The sequence below is a fragment of the Phoca vitulina genome, unplaced genomic scaffold (genome assembly GCF_004348235.1).
Source record: "Phoca vitulina isolate PV1807 unplaced genomic scaffold, GSC_HSeal_1.0 scaffold13, whole genome shotgun sequence".
Lineage (NCBI taxonomy): Eukaryota > Metazoa > Chordata > Mammalia > Carnivora > Phocidae > Phoca > Phoca vitulina.
The window spans coordinates 12277243-12301372 of NW_022589716.1; the positions used below are offsets into that span (position 1 = coordinate 12277243).

The following is a 24130-nucleotide window of genomic DNA, read 5'->3' on the forward strand; positions in this document are numbered from 1 at the left end:
TGGTAACTCTAAAGTTTGTGTGGAGGCAACTCTAAGGCCTGGTTTTCAGCATCTGGGAGCAGGACAGGGGAAGAGTCTCATCAGAGAGCATGCGCATTTTCATTTTTCTAGTTTAGCTCCTCACCCCCACCTCATCTGGACATTCGCATTTTTCAGGAACTATAAGAGGATACTTGTGACATGTGCAACAGAATACGTCTGTTGGTAACTGCTGGTTCTGTGCCCTCCAGCCTATCCATGGCTGTGATTCACATTGCTAGGGGATTGAGGCGCCTGGGTGGCTCAGTTGGTTAAGTGTCGGGACTCATGACTTTGGCTCAGGTCATGATCTCAGGGTCATGAGATCAAGTCCCGTGTCTGGCTCAGCGCTCAGTGGGGAGTCTGCTTGAGATTCTCTCTCTCCCTTTCCCTCTGCCCTTCCCCTCCTCCCTGCTGGCTCTCTCTCTCTCTTAATTTTTTTTTTTTTTTTAATTTAAAAAAAATTGCTAGGGGATCTGGTTCTCTAAGCATTATTCCACAGTCTTGGCCTTGAAAATGGCCAAGTGGGGCCAGTTACCCATGCTCAGATGGCACCTCTTTTTTGGACGCCTCTCTCTGTACAGAGTTCAGGAGTATATCTCTCTTCCTCCCAGGAGCCTGTGAACATCTACAGAACATGAACCATGACTTATGGGTATATAGTGATAGAGAAGAGAGTTCTCTCTGTGCTCTCCTGTTTATTAGCACCACAACCTGGGGCAAGTTATTTATCATCTCCAATCTCTGGTGTCACTAACTTGTAACCCAGCCCAGTGGATCTCAATCAAGTGTACCCAGTTTGGCCTCCCCTGCAAGTGTAGGTATGAAATACTTCCTTATCACTACTCCATTAGATGTCTAGAGCCACTCTTCCCTTTTCTTAAGATTATAGGTGTCCTGGTGTTTTATGAGGATGTAGGGAATCTGATGGGACCAGGTGGGGTTTGTAGCATGGACAGAAGTTACTCCTTAGCAGTCAGTAGGCAGTGCAGCAGGGCTGGGGTGTCCTTGGTAGGTGGTCCTCCTTATTAGAATGAAGGAGGGGCCAGACCCCCTGTTCCAGCTCATCCTCCTCACAGAGGTCCTTCCCCAGTCCCATTTCACCAGCTCTTTCCAAGTAGCAGGAAAATTTGTACCCTGCCTCATGATCGCATTTCCTTGATTCTAAGTTGCCATGAATAGAAGTGGGAACTTCCAAGCAAGTAAAAAGCAATACATATTGATGAGCATGTACTGAAAGCCTCTCACTTCTTCAAACCTCCACCTCAAGATCTTTGCCTCAAATGTTCCTCCCCTTCATTTCCCTTTGCCTGTTGATGCTTACCTCCCACCCACTACAGGCTGCCGACTGAAAGTCATCTCTTCTGTGACCCCCCAAGACTCAGTTGGGTGCCCCCTTTTGCCCTCCTGTGTCATCTTGTAAATATCTTTCAAACCACACTCACAATGGCCACTGGTTGTGTATTATCTGTACAGCTTTGGACCTTTTAAGCCCTGAGAACACAAGGGCTGTACAAGTCTACCCTTCACTGCATCCCCCAGCACAGGGGATGCTCGATTAGTATTTATCAAATGAAAAGAGGTAGAGGAGGGGAAGAAAGTGTAAGGTAGAGGCAATGTGAGCAACTATTAACAGCAGGGAAGATGGAGCCTCTTACAAATAAGCCTTCCAGTGGATAGGAAAAATTAAAAGTCTGATTTAACAAAGAGGCAAAGCAGGTTCACCCACACAGATGCCTTATTCCAGAATCCCAAATAATAATGGGGACCACAAACCTTCATGGGAACCCGCTCCAAACCTGGGGGGGACAAGTATTCTGCCCAACACTGGAAAAGCACATCGCTTTGCCTCTTCTCCACCAACTGTTTCTTAAACACGTGAAACAAAGAGATAAAATGTAAGAAATGCAACTCTGGAAGCAGACGCAGTTTGTAAAAACAATCTCTGGGACAATTTAGTCCCCAGCTGAGATTACTGTTAAGGCACAGAGCTCTAGTGTGCATGATCTTTAGCTGTAATTGTAATACTCTGTTGATAAAAATAGTTAAGCATTGTGAGAAATTAATCTGCCTGTGACCATAGTGCATTTAAGATGATTAGAGTTACCCAGAGACCCTTAGGCACGGAATCAGCAGCTCTCTCTGCTGTTGCCGACTCTAAGCAGTATCAATTCAAGGAGAATTTCACTGCTTTGTTCCAGGAGCAGTTGGTGAAAGAGAGGTGAGATAGTGAGCTGTCTCCAAGGGGACTTTGTGGGTCTGAGAGCCTGTTGCTCAGGAGGGGACAGTAAATTGCTGACTCTGGCTGGCAGAAGGGTCATTATTAATCCTTCCTGGAGCCCCATAAGGAAAATGGTCTTCTATTCTGGGGAAATGTAATAATCCCAAAGCTAGCAATTACTGTGCTGTCACTGCGTTGCAGGTGCTGTGCTCGATCTAACTTTACATCACAGCTTTCACGACCGAGCCCAGAGAGCTGAGGGGCTGGATTCTAATCCTGAGCCTACCATTACTCCCTGCTGCCTCTCAACTTTTCCAGTAGACTAAGGAACAGAAAATGGGTGGAGTCATCTTCCAAGCAGTGCTAAGCCAAACCTAAGAGATGCAGAAAACAAGGGGCACAAAAGACTCTAGCTAGGACTCGCTGGACCAGGAGAAAAGAAAGGATTCCCAGAGTCAGGCTGGGATACCAGTGTGGGATAGAACTTGGCAGGAGTCACTGGGGCATTTTCCCCCAAAGACGTACAGAAGACTATTGAGTCTGTGGGAGAGTAGCATGGATCCAAAGCATCCTGAGTGCTGGGTAGCCCCCTGTACCCTGGGGAAGGGCCCTACAGATGGTCTGGAGAAGGCAGACACCTAAGAGTGTGAGCAGGGCATCTCAGCACTGGCTATGCCCCATGAAAATAGGACATCCCGCCTCTATCAGCCAGGATGTGGTCCTGGGAACACAAGCTACTCTAGGTATTCCAACCGATAAGGGCTTGAAAACAGGGAAGCTGAAGCTTTCAGCATCACCAAAGGACGGGAGTGTTGGTCATGAAGCACTGATGCACGTGTTCTCAAGAGCTCCCTTGGGAGCTGCTTCAAACTGTAGGTCTGCCTGCATCTGCCTCCAGAGCATCGTGGGCGCTGTCTCATCTCCCCTCCTGCATCCAGCTCTGCCTCTCTCATCAGCAAACTCTCATCGGGCACCATGCATGGGGGAGGTTCTGCAAATGTACTTCTAGCTTCTCTTCTTTGATGCCGGGCAGGTCTCCTGAGGAGGAGGTGGTGATGTCCAGTTGAGGATCACTCATCCATGCCCTGGAATTTCCTATGACATTGTCACCCTGTCATCCTCTTGGCCACCCCCGCTCCCACTTTTCCCTCGTCGTCTTGGTGAGGGGGTGAGATAGGAAACCTTTTTACCTGGGAAAGTTTTGGTATAGTGTGAGGCTGAGGTCCATTCCAGGTGATTTCCTGAAAACCCATCAAGCTAAGTGGCTTGCTCATTTTGTCACCCTGCCTCAGGAAAACCTGCAAGATTCTTGATAATTGTCATTGGGAAGAAATGAAAATACTCCCCAAAAGTTAGCAACCAGGTCCTTCACAGAGACACATATGTTCGCCTTCTTCATTGTCCACAGTGTGGTTACTAAGAGCAGTTAAAGGGCCCACGTGTGTCTACCTGGTCTGGGGAAAGGGGCCACGTTTCCCTCAAGGTTCTGTCACGAGCACCAGTGTGTGATCATGCCGACCTGGCACCACTGAATGGTGGCCATGGTTGCCTGGGGAGCTGCACGGGGTGGATTGTGAGCATCCCTAGGAAGGAGTACCAGGGTTCACGAGGGATGCCTGACATGAAGTCAGCAAGGGCAGCATGCATGATATGGATTTGCCCTCCACCCCAGTGCTGCCGTCAGCTGTTGTAGTTGACCGTCTGCATGGAGGTGCTTCTGGGATAGATCTCCATACATGAAGATAAATTGCCCATCTCCTATCAGAAGGAGCCACCAGCCTGGACTACAGCTGCATTTGTCAGGATGCCATCCATCGCAAGCAACAAAAACCAAACTGAAAGTGGCTTACGGAAAAGCAGTAAATTATTTGGTTGGTTAGGATCAGTGGAAATTCATTGTCTCATAACTAAAATGTCTAGAGCTCTATCTGGCTTCAGGTATAGCTGGACCTAGGGGTCAGTTGAACTCACCAGGATTCTCAGTCTCTTGTTTTCTTTGTCTTTGCGTCAGCCCCATTCTCAAGCAGACCCTCATCACATGGTGTCCTGGCTTGGCAAACTCAATGGAAAGAAGCCTCCTTTTTTCCTGAAAGTTTCCAAAGTCCTAGGGGCTGGCTCTCATTGGCAAAGCTGGGATCGGTGCCCATCACTATGGAAGAAGAGAGGATGTGTTTCAGTGTCCACGGGGTAGGGGGCAAACCCTACACAAAGCACATGGTCTGAAATTGGGGACAGGACAGCTCCCTCGAGAAGATGGTGTGGGTGTGGGGGGAGAGGGAGGGCTCTGCCAGCCAAAAAAGGGGACACCCATGCCCAGCTGACAAAAGCAACAGATGTTATTCCAGCCCAGCTGGAGTTAGAATCAGTCTGGGCCATCTCTGAATCATCTCAGGCAAGTTGCTAACTCCTTTGGACCTCTAGTTACTCATCTGTGTAATAAGTAGGTTGGGTTCAATGGTTCACTCCACCATTCCAGCTCTAAACTTGCACAAATGTACCCATCATCCACAACCAGATGGACCGCACTGGGAGTAGGGTCTATCAGCAACAGTCTCAGCAAGTGGATCAGTTATTTATTTCAGGCCTAATTGTGCTGGAAAGCAACAAAAAGCAGCCTGAAAAATCTCCCAGCCCTGTCAGTCAGGTCAGAAAAATAAGGAACCGATTCTGAAGGGACACGCTCCCCAGAAAGGACCATTGTCTCTGCCACAGCAAAGACATCCTGTTGGATCATCAACGGAAGATTCCTTCTGCCTGCAGTTCTCCTGGAAACAGGGCCTCCACCAAACTCATCTGCTGTGCTGTGCTCTGGGTAGAAGTAATTATGTTTACGAGGCATTATTCACGTCTCGTCTACCTGAGGGCCACCCCAAATAATGCTTCTCTAGCTATTAAAGGCTTTATCAGGCACGCAGAGTCTCTAGCAGTTTCCTTCAGGGGAGAAGAAAAAGATTCCTCTTGAAGTTTACCACCTCCTGCGGCAATTTGCTGCCCATTTCAGGGCCATGTTAAGTGGTTGGCACCCGAAAAAAGGGCCGTCTTTTTCTTTTAAGTGCAGCCGGAAAATGGGAGTCATAAGTGAAAGTAGGGAACCGGGAGACGTATTTCCATGCAGCCAAGGTAGCTTTCTTGTTTTGTTGTGAGCTGGCAAACCTCAACATGCTGAAGCAATGTTTTGTCAAATTTCTTAAATGCTGAGCATGGCACCGACCCAAATGAATGTAGATGTTATTTTAGTGCTAGGAGAGATTTATTTTAATGTACGGTTGTAGCCACTACAAAGGCCCCTTTTAATCTACTGGGGGCTCCGTTCCTTGCTCTTTTCCTCTGCCGCGCCCCCAATCCTCATTCTAGGGTCCTGGGGTACGCTGTGAAATTGCAAAGTATTCCCCCCTCCCCTCTTCATCTCCTAAGGCAGTGGCATAAATGTGACAATAATGATGATTAAGATGCTCGGTGCAAGAAAAAGCAGCGTGCACGGCTCCGTTCCTTTTCACAGCCAGCCCCCGGGATGCAAAGACAGCGCTGCTTGAAAAAAGAGAAGGCACCAGTGGCAGAGCTGACGTGCCCAGCTCCAGACTCCAGCAAAATCAGCCCCAAGACAAGCTTTAGCTTTTTTTTTTTTGTAGTTTTTAATTTTATTATATTATGTTAGTCACCATACAATACATCATTGGTTTCTGATGTAGTGATCCACGATCCGTTGTTTTCGTATAACACCCAGTGCTCCATGCAGTACGTGCCCTCCTTAATACCCATCACCGGGCTAACCAATCCCCCCTCCCCCCTCCCCTCTAAAACCCTGTTTGTTTCTCAGGTCCATAGTCTCTCATGGTTCATCTCTCCCTCCAATTCCCCCCCCCCATTTTTCCCTTCCTTCTCCTAATGTCCTCCATGTTATTCCGTATGTTCCACAAATAAGTGAAACCATATGATAATTGACTTTCTCTGCTTGACTTATTTCGCTTAGCATAATCTCCTCCAGTCCCATCCATGTTGATGTAAAAGTTGGGTATTCATCCTTTCTGATGGCTGAGTAATATTCCATTGTATATATGGACCACATCTTCTTTATCCATTCATCTGTTGAAGGGCATCTCGGCTCTTTCCACAGTTTGGCTATTGCGGACATTGCTGCTATGAACATTGGGGTGCATATGGCCCTTCTTTTCACTACATCTGTGTCTTTGGGGTAAATACCCAGTAGTGCAATTGCTGGGTCATAGGGTAGCTCTATTTTTAAATTTTTGAGGAACCTCCACACTGTTTTCCAAAGTGGCTGTACCAACTTGCATTCCCACCAATAGTGGAAGAGGGTTCCCCTTTCTCCACAACCTCTCCAACATTTGTTGTTTCTTTCCCTGTCCATTTTTGCCATTCTAACTGGTGTAAGATGGTATCTCAGTGTGGTTTTGATTTGGATTTCCCTGATGGCTAATGATGATGAACATTTTTTCATGTGTCTGTTAGCCATTTGTATGTCTTCTTCAGAGAAGTGTCTGTTCATCTCTTCTGCCCACTTTTTGACTTGATTATTTGTTTTTTGGGTGTTGAGTTTGAGAAGTTCTTTATAGATTTTGGATACCAGCCCTTTATCTGTAGTGTCATTTGCAAATATCTTCTCCCATTCTGTGGGTTGCCTCTTTGTTTTGTTGACTGTTTCCTTTGCTGTGCAGAAGCTTTTTATCTTGATGAAGTCCCAAAAGTTCATCTTTGCTTTTGTTTCACTAGCTTTTGGAGATGTATCTTGAAAGAAGTTGCTGTGGCCCATGTCAAAGAGGTTACTGCCTATGTTCTCCTCTAGGATTTGGATGGATTCCTGTCTCACATTGAGGTCTTTCATCCACTTTGAGTTTATCTTTGTGAGTGGTGTTAGAGAATGGTCGAGTTTCATTCTTCTGCATGTGGCTGTCCAATGTTCCCAGCACCATTTATTGAAGAGACTGTCTTTTCTCCATTGCATGTGACAAGCGTTAGCTTATCTAGGACCTGGATTCTCTAAGCACAGAGAGGAGCTGTCCCTTCACTGCCCGCCTCTGCGATGGGAAATCCATCAGTTGAGCTGAGCCTCAGATACCAGTGTCTTGCACCTTGATGGAGGCCAAAATAAACGGGAAGGGAAACACAGAGGAAGCCATGGCCACATGTGAGGTTTGGCCCAGCCAAATCTGAGGGGAGGGGCGCTACAGACAAAATGGTTGAGGGGGGTCTGGGGTGAGGGAGAGAAAAGGGGGAATGATCACCAGACCAGGTGGCAGAATGGAAACCAAAACCAGCTCTCAGTTCTAGCCCATACATCCAAGGCCTCCTTTTAATAATAATTTGTAATATTCCCTTTACTATCCCAAAAGGAAAGCCATAGAAAATAGAACCTGTTTCCCTATATGCTGTCAAACAAACAAACACAGAAAAGTAAAGAATGCTCCAACTCTAATATCAAGAAATGAAAGAAGAGTCTATAATAGGTTAATATATATTTTAGGATGTGAATGTTTGGGCACAATTATAAGAAGAGACAGGATGAAGTAGCCAGAAGCTGGCGTGGAATCTCTGTAAACACAGTGGCTGCTGTGTGGGCATCTCAGCCCCAAACCATGCCTGGCTGGGGATGGACATCTCTGAAATAGTAAAACAGCGGGCAAAACAAAGTACACTCGTCTCTCTCCTTTTCACAGGATTGTAGTTGCATTTCTAGAAAATTCCATGTGGAAGACATAACTTGTATTTAGATGTAAAACAGAATCCAGTTCAAGGCCCAGATATGGATCCTGCTTTCCAAGCACATCAACCACAGCAGAGCACTTGAAAGCACTGGGGGAGGGGGGGGGGGGGGGGGGGGGGGGGCGGAGGCTGTCCCATGAACTCTAGGCCTTCCGGTTATGGGGACAAACTACAAACTTCCAAAACAGCCCCCTAGGGGGTGATGCAGTCCTATTGAGAACCACAAGGAAATGGGCAGCAGGTTTCTGGGTCAGGTGTGTGGGCTCCCATCCTGGGTCCACCAAGTCCTCCCAGCAGCTGTGCGGCCCTGGTTAAATCACTTCCCTGCCTGCATCTTCACTTTAAAATGGACAGAACATGCCCTCCCTTATGAGATTGCTGGAAAAGTTAAGGGGAATAATGCTGATGCGGTTTAAAGTCATTTTAGGCAATTCTCTCTGGTTCATTCCTTTTAGATATTTGTTTCCTACATTGAAATCACAAAGATCCTAGTTCAAATCCTAGTTCCCCCAGAGTCCCTCCCAGCTTCCAAATTGGAAATTTCTATTATGAATCCTCCAGCTTGGTTACTCAGAAACCTCCATGCCCTCAGCTATAAAATGGAGGTGATAATAAGGGCCAGGCAGGACTCAGACCCAAGTTCATCAGATGTTTTGCAATCTCGATGCAAGTATAAGGAAACCACCCGAATTGTGGGGCCTAATCCCATGGCTGAGGCTTCTCCCCTACAGAAGTGGGACTCATGAACTACCCCACCTCTAACAACAATGGGAGGGCGCCGGGACCATGGGAGAAGGGCAGTGCTGAGGCCCCAGCACAAGGTAGGCTGGTGGCCCGCACCATGGGGAGACAAGAGGTGCTGGCCAGTACAGCGGGGCCCTCAGACGATGATATTCTCCCAAAGCCACTTCTTGTGAAGGGAACATCCATAATCCTTTCAGTGAAAGACTTTCGTCCATATCAAAAGGTCCAGTTTCCACTGAGCAGGGGTAGAGGTAGGGGTGAAGCTGTTGTGTCCCTTGCTGCCCTTGCCTGTGGGGAAAGCTGCTGGGAAGTTCAGGGTAGCTTGGACACTGGCCTGTGCCAGCATTACAAGTGCAGGGTTCTGTGAGAGGGGGCCGAGCTCCGCCCTGCACGGGCGTGGGGAAAGGCCTCACACTGGCATCTGGCTTCTGATGGCGCTCCTGAGCACCCCCCCACCCACTTTTGTTAAGTGGTCTGTGCTCTTGAGTGGTGAACAAGGAAGGGCTGAGAATGTCAGCCCATACATTTCGGGACAGAAGCTTTGGACAGAAGCCTCAGTTACCCTGGTGGGAGGGATTCCAGTGGATCCAGTCTCTCACAGCTCTCACCCAGGGCTCACCTGAGGCTGAAGGCTGGGGGGACGCCCTCACTCAGTGAATTCCGCAGGCATTTCCTCTAGGGTCCTCTGCCGGGGGCCTGTCCGCAGGTCAGTTGCCACAGCTCGTTCCACTCAAGGGTCACCCTGGAGTCAGGCAGCTCCCTGGGCCCTGTGGGGACCTGCGGGGAGCCTCGGGCTGGGCTGTCCGTGGCCTCGGCCAGGACCTCCCGTTCCCCACAGCAGCAGGGCTGGAGGAGGCCAGGCTCCTGTGTCCTGACACTTCCCAGGCTGACTCAGGAGAGGAGTGTGTGCTGGGGGGTGCCTGCCTCTGCCTGTGGAGCCCCCTCAGCTTTAGAACCAGGGCAGGGGAAGGGAAAGCAGACACCTGCAGGGACATCATGGCCCGCTGGCCTTTCCCTCAGGCCACCCCGCCGGGACCTTGGATTCTCTTCCCTTTCCAGTCGGGTCATTTTTCCTGAGAGGTCTGTTTAGGGGGCTGGAGGCAGGGCAGGGAGGAGAAGCACCAGCCCAGGCAGTTCCCTAGTCTTCCCTCCCACCCGGAGATTCCCTCAGGCCTCCATTTTTGAGACTCAAAATCCAGAATTTACTCCTTTGTTCTCCAAGTTCCTCTGTGCCCTCCCTTCCCTGAGGCCCTAAGCATGGAATGCTTTAGTTGAGGGAATGAGAAGAGCCAGGGGGTGCCAGGAAACTGGGAAGAATGTTGGTAACAACTGTGTTTCAAACTGTTATCCCTCAAAGAAAGCTTGAAAGGCAACTGATTAACTGCCTAGTGCCTGGAATACAGTGCATTTGCTTGTTCATTCATTCCTTCATTCCATTTCGACTGAAAGCGTACGGGCCCCATATAACCTTTGTGGAATGGATAAGGTCTGTATTGAGGGACGGTGGGCCAGACGGGCCTGGCTCACCACAGAGGTCTACAGAGAGGACTCTGGGGTGTGGGCCCTGCTGAGAAGGATTTGCACTTCCCTCCCAAATGAGAAAAGGAGGTGCCTGCCCCCACCCCCAACCCCTCCAGCCCACCCTTGCCATGTCCAGGGATCTGACCAGTGCAGCCTATTCTGAAAGCCTGTCTAGGAGCCCAGATGAGAGACTCAGGTATAACCAGGCACGTGTTTGGGAGCAATCACTTAATGACAGAAGATGGTTTTCCATCCTCAACATCCGCCTGATTAACTTATGGAACAAAACGGATATCCTTCGCTGTAAGGCTGATTTCCAAATATTCCAAGATCCTGACATTCCAAGAGGTTGGGGAGAAAAAAGGGCTTCGTTACTCCAGAATGGCGCCTGACTTCGCATTCTCTTCTCCCTCCCTCCTCATAATCACCTTGCGTGCAGCTGTTCTGCAAGCATATCTGCCTTGGGCCAGGTCTGATAGAGCCAGGCACATCTGCCGCCCAGGTGTCGGGCTGTGGAATCGGTGCGGAGATGGCCGGAGGGAGCCGGCCCGGCGGCCGGCTAGACTTGCTTTCCCAGCCTGCCTTGCTATAGGAGCACCCTCATTAGCACATGGTCTTCTTTTGACTGTTGCCATTATTGTCCTCCTCGTGTCAGATGACCTGGAGACACTGGATACAGATTGAGAAGGATGGTCTTGTTGACCCACCATGAAGAGGGCAATTGTGCTTGTGAAGAGCTATTCCCAGAAAAATCACAGTTTTTGTTTGAACCTCCTCATTGAGTCCTGGTTGTTGTCTCATAAAGACCAGGGATGTTCAGATTCTTCACTTGCCCTGGCCATGCGGGTGGTCTCTCGGACTCAGCTCAGGGGGGTTGCAGGTGGCCTGACGTGCTCTCTCCACCCTCCCTCTTCAGCTGGTCATGAGGTCCTCATAAATTTCTACCCATTCTCGGGTCCTGCCTCTTTACTGAATACTTCGCCAAGCATACCTGAAGAGCACGCAGTGTGTTCTCAGAGTCGTCTTAAGGTAATGGGCCAATCGCCTAAACAAATCAGTCATCCCCATATCTGGAAAAGACAGAACCCATTTGAATATGCTGATAATTGGTGCAAATATTCTGGATTGTTTAAATAGAGAATGATGTGTGACTTATCTTGAAACCTCCAGTCTGCATTTTATCTGCCAAAAAACCCAAGGAGAGCACACTAGAACTCACGGTTGTGGAAACCTCTTTGCCTTTGCTCTGTGAGGTGAAAACAGAGGTGAAGATCACTTCCTGTAGGGAGACCTTAGGCCTGTAACTTACGTCTCTGATCCTCGGTCTTCTTATATATAAAGAGTGTGGCTAGGAGTACTGAGCACCTTGCACAGTGCTGGGAGGATTGGCTGTACAGTATCTAAAGCTTCCAGGGGGTACCTGGCACATAGTAGGAGGCTTAATTCATAATATTAATTACTGGTATTATTAATGTTACTACTATTATGTGATATAATCCCTGTGATCCAATTTATAAAATAATTCCCATCATGGAATATATGGTGTATAATTCCAAGACATGTCTGGTGAGCAGGGAAACAGGTTTCATGAAATAATTCACATGCAAGCAAAATCACAACATGTTGAAATTTACTAAGCTAAAATGACAGAGCCTTGAGGTTGAGGGGTAGCGTTATCTGGCAAGGTGTAGATGAGATTAATGTACTGATGGCAAAACTCAGGTTCCAGGCTTCACTCGGTCGGGAGCGGTGAGTAGCCAAGACCACACCTCTCCTCTCTATCCCCGGTGCCCCTTGCTCAATGAAAGTCCATCATCCCTCACCTCCTTACACAAACCATGCAGCCCGCACCTTCTCCACCAGATCTATTCATGTCTCACACCTGTACCTTGCTGAGAACCTTTCCTCGGCTATTTCCCTCAGGATGGTGCACAAGCCCCCTGAATAGCAAACGGGGGTCTCCTGGGAGAGGAAACTGTCCGAGAACAGCTGATGTCACCATCAGCACCATATCGAACTGTCCGGTCATTCATTCAGTGCATATTCACAAATGTCTGCCACAGCTGGGCACTTTGTCCAGATGAAGGGAGTACAGGTTGTAAACATCCTCACCCCTCAACGAGCTTACCCTTAGTCAGATGGGAATGAAACACAATAAATAATACATAATATCATTTAATGCCAAGTCTTGATAAATGCTTTGAAGAAAAATAAAGCAGGTTTGCCTGTTGATAAGAAAACCATTAGAATAACCTGTAAACCAAGCAAGGTCATGATTGTTCCTTCTTGCGGCGAAGGAGAACACCACCCTGCCAGGGTCCCAGTATGTCCCTGCAAGGGGAGGTCGGCAGTTATTGCTAGGGTTCTGGGGTCTGGTGGGTGTCTCAGCACGGGGATCTGATTGGGATTGGGCTCCGTTAAGAATGGTAGACCTCTCAAGTCTTGGTTTGATCATCGAGCACTTTCCCTATTGTCCTGAACGGTCTGTTGTTCAGATAAATTGCTTTGGGGGAAGTTTCCCAAGTAAATCATGAGATACTTTTACTTGTGGACAGCCTTATATTTCTGGGCAAGAATTTTCTGGAACAAATAGCAAAGTCACGAAAGTCATGTTGGCGGAGACGTCCATGGTTCCTGGTCCTGATATTTTGCTGCAGGACACAGGCTACCTTAGAGCTCTCAGGGCTCAGTGTACAACAGAGGTCACCCCAGGTCATTGCCTGGGCTGCGCCGCCCTGTGACCCTCAGGATAGGGTTGCCAGATTTAGCAGATCCGAAGTATTTTATCTGGCAATCAATGAATCACTTGCATATGAAATCTAGATTTTTAGCTTCTTCTGCAAGCATCAGAATAACGTGCAACATCCAGACCCTGTTCCCACAAGGCGTCTGCTGAGCTGAGAGGCTCCCTTGATGGTTTCTCATTCACTGCAGTTCCCACCCAGCCCTGGAAAGATCCAAGGTGGGGAGCCCTGGAATGGACTCGGGCTCCCTCGAATGAGCTTGGTGTGCTTGCACGAGTCCCCTTCCTTCTCTGTGCCCTGGAACATGAGCTGAAGAGTCAGTGGAGCTAGATGCATCCCCTCCAGCCCTGTGAGCCACCCACATGGATATTTTAGCGCTGCTTTGCATTAAGTACACTCACAAACATCCAACTCAGGGGTGTTTGGCAAATAAATGTGACCATTCTATTATGGGTTTTGAAATGTTTGGAAATCTGACCCCTGATTTTGTTATAATCTCTTCGGTAACTGTTATTAGGTTGGTGACCTAATAAGAAATTATTAACTGGGGAGCTATAATTTGGAAGCTTGTAATTTTCTTAATGGACATTGATTTGTGTAACCCTGATTAAAATACAATGAAGCCTGAGGCTTAAATGTTTTATTCTGAAAGGTTGAAAAGATGGCAGCAGACTCTAGAAATGTATTGGCTCAAAAACTTTACTGAAATAATATTATTTGAAGCCTTTTGTGAGCCTAAAACGATGTGACAAAAAATATTCGATGCCAACTCCCATGGCCTCAGAAAGCTGAGGGAATATAGGTTTCTTCAGATGAAGTCTGGAAAAACGCTTCCAGATTACCTCAGGAGTGAAAAGAAAATTATTATTCCATCCCATGGCCCCGCTAATTCTTTTCAGTGTTGATTCTGTCAAGTAATTAGAATCCAAATGGAGGAAACATTCATAATTGTCACTTATTACACTTTACCAGAGGTGACTGCTCCAGAGAAGCTCCAGCAGGACAAGAACAAAGCGATTACCAGAGAAATAACGCAGGGCAATGATCAGGCCTTCCTGCACACGTTCCCCAAAGCCAGTCACACACTGGGTGGGGATGGTTGCTGATTAAAATAGGCCTCCACAGCTAGGAGTCTTCAAAGAAAATCTTTTGCTATCATGTTGTCAATCGAGTGCTAATGAGTCCTGTTTTCACTCCCTCTCCCATACCACAGACATCCATCTTGTAGCTCTTCGTTACTTAAAAGCATGTATAAGACAGTCTACACTCCCCCCGCCCCACAACTTCACAAGTGAAATATGTACTCGGTTGAGGGGGCTATATTTAAAACACCTCCTCCCCTTTTATCATTGCATTTCTTCACTTGGTGTAGACTAAAATACAAGGTATGTGCCGCTGTGAGGATGTTTTTTCCCCCTAATTTCTGAAATAATACCGTAGCTCGGAGATTAATGTTCGGGCTTTACCAAGATTATAATAAATGAATATTGCTTTGATCTAAATATTTTTTGAATGGTTGTTGCTGATCGCTCTCTCTCTCTCCCCTGTAATCTTTTAAGAAAGCCTTTGGACTTGCCAGTCTGACACCCAGGGGGACATGAGTGCAGCTGCCTTTCCTTCCCCCTCATCGCGAGGATAACTCTGTTCTCAGTTTCACCCAAATTAGTCCCAGGATTTCAGTTGTCTTTCTTGTCCAACATTCCATCATGCAATTCATTAAAACCTTCACATGAAATATTTAACAGATGAGTTATGTCATAATTCACATTACGGTTTTAAATTGTTATTCATGTGGTAAGTCATTTATCCTGGACATTAGCAGACCTCTGGAATGGGCCCGTATTTGATGTAAGGAAGGTTAGGATTCTTTTCCTCAACACCCCACAACAGTGGCCTGACTCCAAACCCCCGGCTGATCATGAAATATTCCCCGAAAAGTGACATTCAAATTCATTGTTAGTTCAACTTGCAATTAACTATCTTGAAAACAAACAGAGGAAAACATTTAAACAAATGTGGCCTGGCTCACAGCTATTATAGTTGACCGTTAATTAAGGCAACTTGGAATCCAAATGTGCCAGGCCTTGTTACTATCACCGCGAGCGATCACTGCCATTGTACACAAAGGAATGAAAATTCAGGCGCTCTGTCAAAGGAGGGCTGAGGACAGGATGGGAGATATTAAGCCAGCTCAGTAAAAATAGCCACTACCCTGCTTGAGAAATATGACCAGTAGGGGCTCATTTTCTGGATGAGATAACGCACGTATGGCCAGCATTTATTTGTAGAATGTGGGTTTTGGGGCACCTGGGTGGCTCAGTCAGTTAAGCGACTGCTTTTGGCTCAGGTCATGATCCCAGGGTCCTGAGATCGAGCCCCACCTCGGGCTCCCTGCTCAGTGGAGAGCCTGCTTCTCCCTCTGCCGCTCTCCCCTGCTTCTGCTCTCTCTCTGTGTCAAATAAATTAAAAAAAAAAAATAGGTTTTAAGAAAACTTTTCCCACTCTTTAGTAATGAAATACACAGGATATTCTTAGCAGATATTTATTACCTTATTAGAGTTTCATTTTCTCTAATAAAGATGCAGTTTTCTACCCTATCCATGGTTTGGAATCTATTAGAAAACACTCCTGCTGTGGGCCACCCAGATTCAGGGTTGCTCTGGAACCTTTCCCTGCCTGAGCCCTGGGCTGCAATCATTGTCACATGCTGCCAGCAGTGACCAGTCAGTTGAGAAGCTTTGATGGGTATGTTGGCTGATGAGCACATGGAGCTGGGGGTGCCAGTATCGGGGACAATAACCCTCCTGGATTCTGTATGCGGACCTGTCTAGCCTTGTCCTGAGGGTGTGTAAATGATCACAATTCCAGAAGGGGAACATGACGGTGTTTGAATGGTGGTGCACAGCTTTCCTTAATCCTGAGGGGGAAAAAATCCAGTCTAAAAGCTTGCTCAAGTGAAAGAGAATCATCACCTTCTGTTCTCTGCTTTATGTTGCTAATGCTCAAATGGTCTCCATCCCCCTTCTTTGGTATCATCATTTAGTTGGGCGTTGATCCACCAATACTACACCACATACATTGCTAGCAGTGAAGAGTATGGATTCATCATGGATGAATTTTTTGTTCAGTCTCAATATCTTGGCACGAAAGATTGTATGTGGTGGTGAAATCCAAGAATAAAGGATAAAAGCTCTAGGAAGAAATCATAGCAGGAATGTTGACAACACTATCAAGCCTTTTAGAGTGTTCTAAGGCACACAATTTTATTTTGTGTCATGTATCCCCAGCCCACAAAAGTTTTGTTCAGAAGCTAAAGCTAGTATGACTCTTCGCAGGGACAGAGAGGTGAAGTAATGTATCCTTTGCACACATCCTCAGCAGTCTTAGAAACAGGGTTCACATCCAGTTCTCTTAGTAAAAATTTTCCTGGTTACAATTTGTTGATGGTGGCTGGATTATTTTTCTGTCTCCTGGATGAGCTCTCAGTGTGTATGTGAATATATTGTATGGCTGGAGGAGTGGGCAAATGGAAGTAGGGGTGTTTGTGCGAGCTTGCATGCCAGGCATGGTGAGCACTATTTTACAAACCGGATTTGTGCTCCTAGGGGTATGTTGCAAGTCGAGGCCAAGCCCACAGAAAATTATTTCTAAATGAATACAATATGAAAAAGTTATTTTATTTCTAATTTTACATGTAACATTGTTCTTTGGCGAGTCTCGGATTACACTTGAATGCATGTCTATTAACCTGATATGAGATGCATGCATGATTTCATCTTGAATGCATTTGAATATAATAGCACTGGAAATGTAATTTGTATTCTCAAATTTTATAAAGCAAAATAAATAAATCTTGGGGGTGGTAGCCACATTGAGCATATTGCATTGATTTCTTTGGGTTTCTCTCAAACTAATTACCAACTTCCCCTTGCAAATCCAGGTCTTCTCACACTGGCAGTTCTATCTGATCTAAATCCTCTGTACCTAAGTCATCCTCCAGGGGTAGGTAGCATGGACAGGTCTGTGGAGAACTTCACCATTGATCCTTAAGGAGTGCCAATACCCAGTTCCTCTCTGTGATTGCTCCTGTTATCACTGATCACTGTCCAATAGAACTCTCTGTGATGATGGGAATGTTCTAGGTCTTCATGATCCAGTGCAGTAGCCACTACCCCATGTGGCTATTGACCACTTAAAATGTGACTCGTACAACTATGAAACTAAATTGTTAATTTTATTCTATTTTAACTTAAATAGCCACTAACTTGGACAGCACAGGACTGGAGCATTTGAGGTTAGCTGTCTGTCCTGGTCCAAGCACACTAGTCATTGACGTTCTGCACATGAAATGGCTGTATGGTTAGGTGGTTGATGCTCTGTGCTCATCTCTATCTGCTCTGGGAACCCTGAAGTGCTGTCCTCTCTTCAGTGATTTGACTGCCCTCTCCAGGTCCCCATCCCTGGCTGTTGTATCTTCATCTCAGTATACCCATCACCTTGCACATACCGGGTTTCTGATAAACATGGAGTAGGAGAAGGAGGGGGAAGCAGGTTGTAAGGAAGTTAGAGAGTTGAGGAAAGAAGATGCCTGGGACATACTTCATTGAAGGTATGCGGTCTGCGTTGCTGAGCTGAAAATCCGTACTGAGGCCCTCCTCAAGTATTGAGGAGAATTACAGGAACAGTAACCTGAACAATTCAACCCAAAAGATGTCAGTGCTCCAGATGTCTGAATATTCCCTATGAATAGCTCTGGGGCTCTTTGGGATGGCAATTCTCATAACAATGATTGTGTTGTTTTGCTGGTTTCCAAAGACCACCCCGTATCTCGGGGTCACTGTCCTAGAGGCTCACATAGTACCAGCCCATGGGGAAGGATACATTTTTCTGGGTCTATTCCACTCCTGGAAGGTGAGTAAGATGCTGTGATGGAAAAGGGATTCTTGCTCCATCCTCAGGATAAAAGCCCTTAGCAGGGACTCTGAGAGCATTTGTAATCAAATGGAAGTGAGGAGCACCATGAACTCCAGGAGAAATATGTTGATGATTTTCTGGACTGTCTAAAAGATTTCAGACCCCAGGAATGGTGTTTTTATTTTCTGCATTCTCTTTGGGACTTGGGTTTCACTAAAGCATTTTCTGTCCTTGTTTTCCTTATTAAATTAGCAAGATTGACTTGAATCAGAATATACTGTTATGGCTTAAAATGTTGTTGAAAGAACAAAATAGACAGGCATGACAAATATCTCAGGTTCCATTTGGGATATGTGGGGGGTGGGGGAAGACAGTGGGACTTGCTGAAGGAATAGATGACCTTTTTTTCTGTTCTGACTTTTTTTTTTTCTGATAAAAGTTGAAAAAAGAAAAAAAAGTGAAACAAAAGTAAAGGAAAATAGTGAAAGGAATCTAAATTTCTGTTTGTGGAAGCTCATATTTGTTTTCTTGAATAGAGTTGGCCAGAAGATGCTTCTTAAGTATTTTTGTTTGTTGGGGGGGGGGGTTAATTCTGTTTTTTTTTTTTCTTTTTTTGGTGTGTTTTTCCCACTTTAAATCATTTTCATGCTTAAGAGATCATTAGCCAAATGTATTAGCCAAATGCAGCAAGGGCTTGCGGCCGTTTAACTCCTCTGGTTCTGGTCTCCCACTATCTGGGCCATTTCCCTTGTACTTGTCCTTTTCAAGGCTTCCATCGTGGACTTTCTGAAATACAGATCTGAGGTCCTGTCATTTCTCTACTTAACCTTAAATGGCTCTTCAGACTTTATAGCAAGTGTCAACAAACTTTTTCTGTAAAGGGCCCAATAGTAAGTATTTTAAGCTTTGTGGGCCATTCAGTCTCTATTGCAACAACTCAACACTGCCGTGATGCCATTGAACAGTATAGAAACAAATGAAAGTGGCTGCATTCAAATAAAACTTTATTGATTAAAAGAAGCTGGATCTGGCCCAAGGGCCTACAGGTTACTCTTCAGATGCATTGGCCTGACATTCATGTCCTTCAGCCGTTTGACCTCAGTCTGCACAACGATGTCCCCCACTCCCATTCCTTCAGCCTCAGAAGACACTAGGGTCTTTTAAAAGTTGCATCCTTTTGTCTGTGCTGTGTCTGGACTTGGGTTACCATCTTTCCTCTGTTCTTACTTTTCCTGCCAGTGGGGTCTCTAGGCATAACCTTACACAAAGCTCCTGCCAGCTCAACCCCCTCCATCTTCTGTGCTCCACGGTCCTCTGGGAAGCCTCTGACATTGCGTTTACCGTGTGGCTACTCCCCAGCTAGACACCATGGGAGCGTGTGTTCTCATTCCCCTTAGCACCCAACTGAGAGCTCAGCATAGGGAAGGCCACTGAACAAATGGTCATGAAGTTGACTTGCCCATGAGCTTGTGATTCTCTTCATCATAGAGAAGTATGTCAGCTTGTAGGTGAAAATGCTACAAACCCAGATGTGCCACAGGGAGCCAGGGGCCAGAGTTGCTGGGAAGGGCAGGGGGGTCAGCCAGCAAAAACACAGCCGGGGTAAAACCAAGCATATGAGGCAGTCAGGACCATCAGGAAGCCCTGTGGCATCGACCTCACGGCCCAGATGGGGGTGAGTGAGGAGCGAGGAAAGCCGTGTCTAGTTTAGGGCATCAGGAGCAGGGAGGGGACGCAGCCTGCTGGAGGGGGATCAGAGAGAAGCAGCCCGCATGATTAATGGGACAGAGGGGCTGACTCAGGAGGAAAGATTAAAGCGCTCTGAGGAGCTGGGGTACAGGCTGAAAGGGGCAGATGATAGCAGGCTTCAGGAATGTGAGACGGATAAACACCCAGGAGGGAGCAGCAAGCTTCATTAGGGAGGTGAAAATTGGGGGGTGGGGGAGGCCTCCATCAAAGAATGGAAGGGGTTCTCAGAAAGGGCACGGGCGCTGATGGGGGACACAGGTGATGACGGGTGGGCCAGGGGCAACTCTGGGCTGCTGGCACAGGCCATTGTGGGGTGATGCTTTCAGGAAACCCTCTGCCTTATCCTTTAGCGTCTGGAAGCCAGCTAGGGCTATTGACCATGGTCCTCAGAAGTGACCTTAGAATTCCTCTGACTACCAGCCTGGGGAACGTTGGCTGGGGAACCATGCAGGGGGGAAGCTGCATAGAGAAAACACACGGAAGATGAAAAAGAAGCTCATTCCCACCCTTCTCCTAGATACCGATGAGTGGATGTCCCAACAATTTGAGACCCTCTGTCCTGAAGTCAGCTTTCTGCCATCTCTCCCTGTCTTTGGTAGAACCAGAGATACTCATTACAAGCCCCTTCTTAAGGGCAGGCTCTCACCTCTGCCCGCTGGGGGATCTGAGCAAAACCCAGCCCGCACCCTGGTCCACAGCGTCCTCTGTTGGCTCATCCCCAACAAGGATACAGCCTGTCAGGCGCTTTGGAAGATAAGATTTGTTTGAAACCACAGTAAGCGGCCTTCAGCCTCCAAACTCAGGTTCCTTCAGGTATTCTCTGAGATTTTCTCCGGGGCTAGGAAGAGCAGCTTGTGTTATAGTCTGTCTGACAAAGTGCTCCATGTTGTGGCAGGTCCTCAACAGCCAGTTTGCTAAGGCCTCTGGAGCAGCCGCGTTCAACCCTGGCTGCCCATTAGAATCACTAGGGGCTGTTTTTCAACTACCCTTGCCTAGACATCACTCCCAGGGATTCTGATTTAAATGGTCTAGGTGTGGAGGGGGAGGGCACCCAGGCATCAGTACTTTATTTCTTAAAGTTCCCCAGGTGGTTCTAATGTGTTGAGAACTGCCCCTGAAAAACCTCTATTTGGGGGTGATTATAATTCATATTAATATTACTCCTCTTTCTCTATAACTACTGACTGTAACATAACCTGAAAGGTTTTTTAAAAAGCAAGCATTTACCGATGGGTCATCTGTGTGCTCAGCATCTTGCTGGGAGCAGGGATCCAGTGGGGAGCAAGAACCAGGTCCTGCCCTTGGAGAGCTTATGGTCCAGAGAGTGGAGGACACTTTGAGCAAAGCAGGATGAATCCAGAGTGCTGAAATGGTGCATTTCAGAGACTTCCCATCCTGCAGATGGCAGGCATGCTTAGCTCTAGCCTTATCCTAGAGTTTGACATGCTAAGTCCAAAGGTACAAGATGAGTCCTTCCAAATGTACATACCCCAGTCAACCTTGAGTCTCCGGGCATGCTTCAACAATTCTAGGAAGTAGGAATGCACTTGACAGTTATGAGTAACAGCCCAAGACCTTCATGAATCTGCAGCTTCCTGAAGTCAGCGTGGCAATGATTACCTAAGTGGGGGATCAAACATGGCGGCATGCAAGATTTTAAGAGTCTTGGGTGAACTTTTTTTTTTTTCATAATTGTGTATTTCCTTTGGTAGGAACTATTATTTAGGTTGAAGTGACTTTAGGTATTTAAGTAAAAGAAAAACTGTGGAAAGATAAATAACAATACTGGTGGTATGCAGATGTGGCAAAACTTGGGGAGGTTTTGTGCAAAGGACTGAAGTTTGCAAAATGGCACTGGGATAAATGGTGTCCCGTGTGGGGTCCAGTGTTTCCAGCCCAGAATCTCACTCTGTCTTTCCAGACTCCTCTAACATCTTCTGACCATCTGATGAGCTTTTTGCTCTGCCTTGAGCACTTTCCGAGATGGTTTCAAGAGTTACCTCATTTTGGCTTAGTCGAGAGAAGCAGTGTGAGCTTGTTCATGTCCTAGTTCTAAGGCTCCACCAAATGCTACTTCCCAGAGTTTCAAGTCACTTTCTTAACTCCTTTTTCTGTATGTTTTTCTCACTAGAACCAGCATGCACTTTTGCTGGAGGGAGCCTTTCACAGCCAAACAGAATTGCATAATTCCCTCAAAGATCCTGGGGAGGGAAAATCATCATCATCGAGATGTGGATGCTGGGGGCCGGTTTAACTAAAGTCACATCATAGCAAAGTGACTCACTTCCAAACACCAGCCTCATGACAAGTGCTTTCCAAATGTTCTATCTCAAAAACAGATGCATAATATACACTTTAGACATGCGAGTTCATACAGTAATAACTAGAACAAGAACTCCGAAGAAGAAGCAGTGGTTTTCTAAATACGCTTTCTTTCTTTTTTTTTTTCATTCCTGTTTCTAGCCTGGGTTGGGGAGGGGAGTGACCCCAAGTGTATGAATTTGAGAAACACACAGGTAACATGTCTCCAAAGAGTCATCTGCACTGTGCTTCGTTTGTTCCATGTCAAAAGTTCTGCGAGTGTAATTAACCTTGAGAATTCCTTACCTGAAAGATAAAATGTCTCAGTTTGTAGACTTCAGTGTAGATTTAGTTTTTAAGTGTTCTTATCTGATAGACTTGCCTCAGCTTCTTGCCATGACAGATAACGTTCCATGATAATCTTAAAAAATTGTGTGAAGGAATCTCTAATGCCTTGTTTTATTTATAATTTGTCCCAGCTGTAGGCATTCAGATGAAACTTGAATTTTTCCAGAGGAAGTTCTGGACCGCCAGCAGGCAGGTGAGTTATAATCAGTGTATTGAAGCATTAGTGGTACTGTTATACAGGTGTTCGCATTTAGGTACCTGGAGCCTAGAAGTGCCCGATTTCCGATGATGTTCGGAAAATGTACTGCTGGCTGCTCAGATCACCTTTCATTTCACTGCAAAATAAAAGGCTGTCAGCACGTTAGGCACCGCAGGCTGGGAAAGTCGGCAGCTTGCTCCTACAATCAGGTTTTTTTTTTAAATTTTTTATTGTTATGTTAATCCCCATACATTACATCGTTAGTTTTAGATATAGTGTTCCATGATTCATTGTTTGTGCGTAACACCCAGTGCTGCATGCAGAACGTGCCCTCTTTAATACCCATCACCAGGCTAACCCATCCTCCCACCTCCCTCCCCTCTAGAACCCTCAGTTTGTTTCTCAGAGTCCATTGTCTCTCATGGTTCGTCTCCCCCTCCGATTTCCCCCCTTCATTTGATCTTATTATTTCTTAAATAAATATTTTTTTCTTTCTTAACATGTATTGCATTATTTGTTTCAGAGGTACAGATCTGAGATTCAACAGTCTTGCACAATTCACAGCGCTCACCATAGCACATACCCTCCCCAATGTCTATCACCCAGCCACCCCATCCCTCCCACCCCCCACCACTCCAGCAACCCTACAATCAGTTTTAATGATGAAATCGGGATAGTGACCTTCCAAAGGAGAAGTTTCTCCTTTATCTATTGGGGACTTTTGTGACTTTCCATAGTGACTTTTTTCCTAGTCTTGTGATACCTGGTAATTTATTTGTGAATTTCTTTATTGCACTTTTGAAGGCCTTTGCATAACTGGATCTGACTAAGCATGCATCTGCCCTCTTTGACCAGAGGGCTTCTCTGCCTTGGAGACTCTGGGAGCCTTCTTTCCTTGCACTGTGTTCTCAGGACTGAGCAGTCTTGATGGTATTTGTTTAGTAATTCAGCAGAGATGGCAATTTTGCCTGATTCTAATTGTTGGAATGATATTATTATTTCTTAAATAAATACTTAAACACTTTAGGAAGCTATAGACTAAGAACACAGACAGGAGTTTGTTTTTTTTTTTAAAGTCATTAGGATTTATTAAATTAAAATTAAATAATTGCACAATTATACTTTTTATTACTCAAAGATTTGAGATCTTAGGAGATATCAATAGGGAATGTCAATGTAAATTAAAATGGACAACATAAATTAAAATGAAAAAGAGCCAGTTACCCCCCCCCCCAAAAAAATTGTCTTTTATACTACTATTTGGAGTTGGTATGGATCCTGAGGAAGGCACATCTTGGAGCATTCCCTTTGGATGAAATTTGGTATTTGCATAAAAAGCAAGAACTTCTTATAGCTTGTCCTTGAATAATAATTAAGTGGCAGCCATAGCAGACGCTGGAATGTCCATGTAACATGGTTCCCCTTGCTTTCTCCCCACTCCACAGTGTGCCTCTCTGGATGGAAAATGCTCCATCAGCTGTGATGATGAGGTAAGACAGCCCCCGGCCATGTTTCTGCTCTGGTCAAGGGGAGGTGACAGAGGGGGCCTTCTTACAGAGGGAGTGCCGCTGTAAATGGAGCCAGGTCTGACAGATTGCTCTGGGCCAAGCTCCTAAACCCCAAGGGCATTTTCCTCCTTCCTTCCTTCCT

General features: G+C 46.3%; 1 protein-coding gene across 11 annotated transcripts in view; it reads left to right on the forward strand.

Moving 5' to 3' along the window:
• Window positions 1-24130, forward strand: part of CACNA2D3 (calcium voltage-gated channel auxiliary subunit alpha2delta 3) — a 960286-nt gene that overhangs the window by 842698 nt on the left and 93458 nt on the right. For all 11 annotated transcript variants that reach the window (XR_004300377.1, XM_032411506.1, XM_032411505.1 and 8 more), the window contains 2 exons: window positions 22413-22474; window positions 23926-23970. Coding sequence is in view for 10 of the 11 variants with exons in the window: in XM_032411506.1 (XP_032267397.1) it covers window positions 22413-22474; window positions 23926-23970 (107 nt within the window). In the remaining variant the exon portion in view is untranslated. The remainder of the gene's footprint in view (window positions 1-22412; window positions 22475-23925; window positions 23971-24130) is intronic.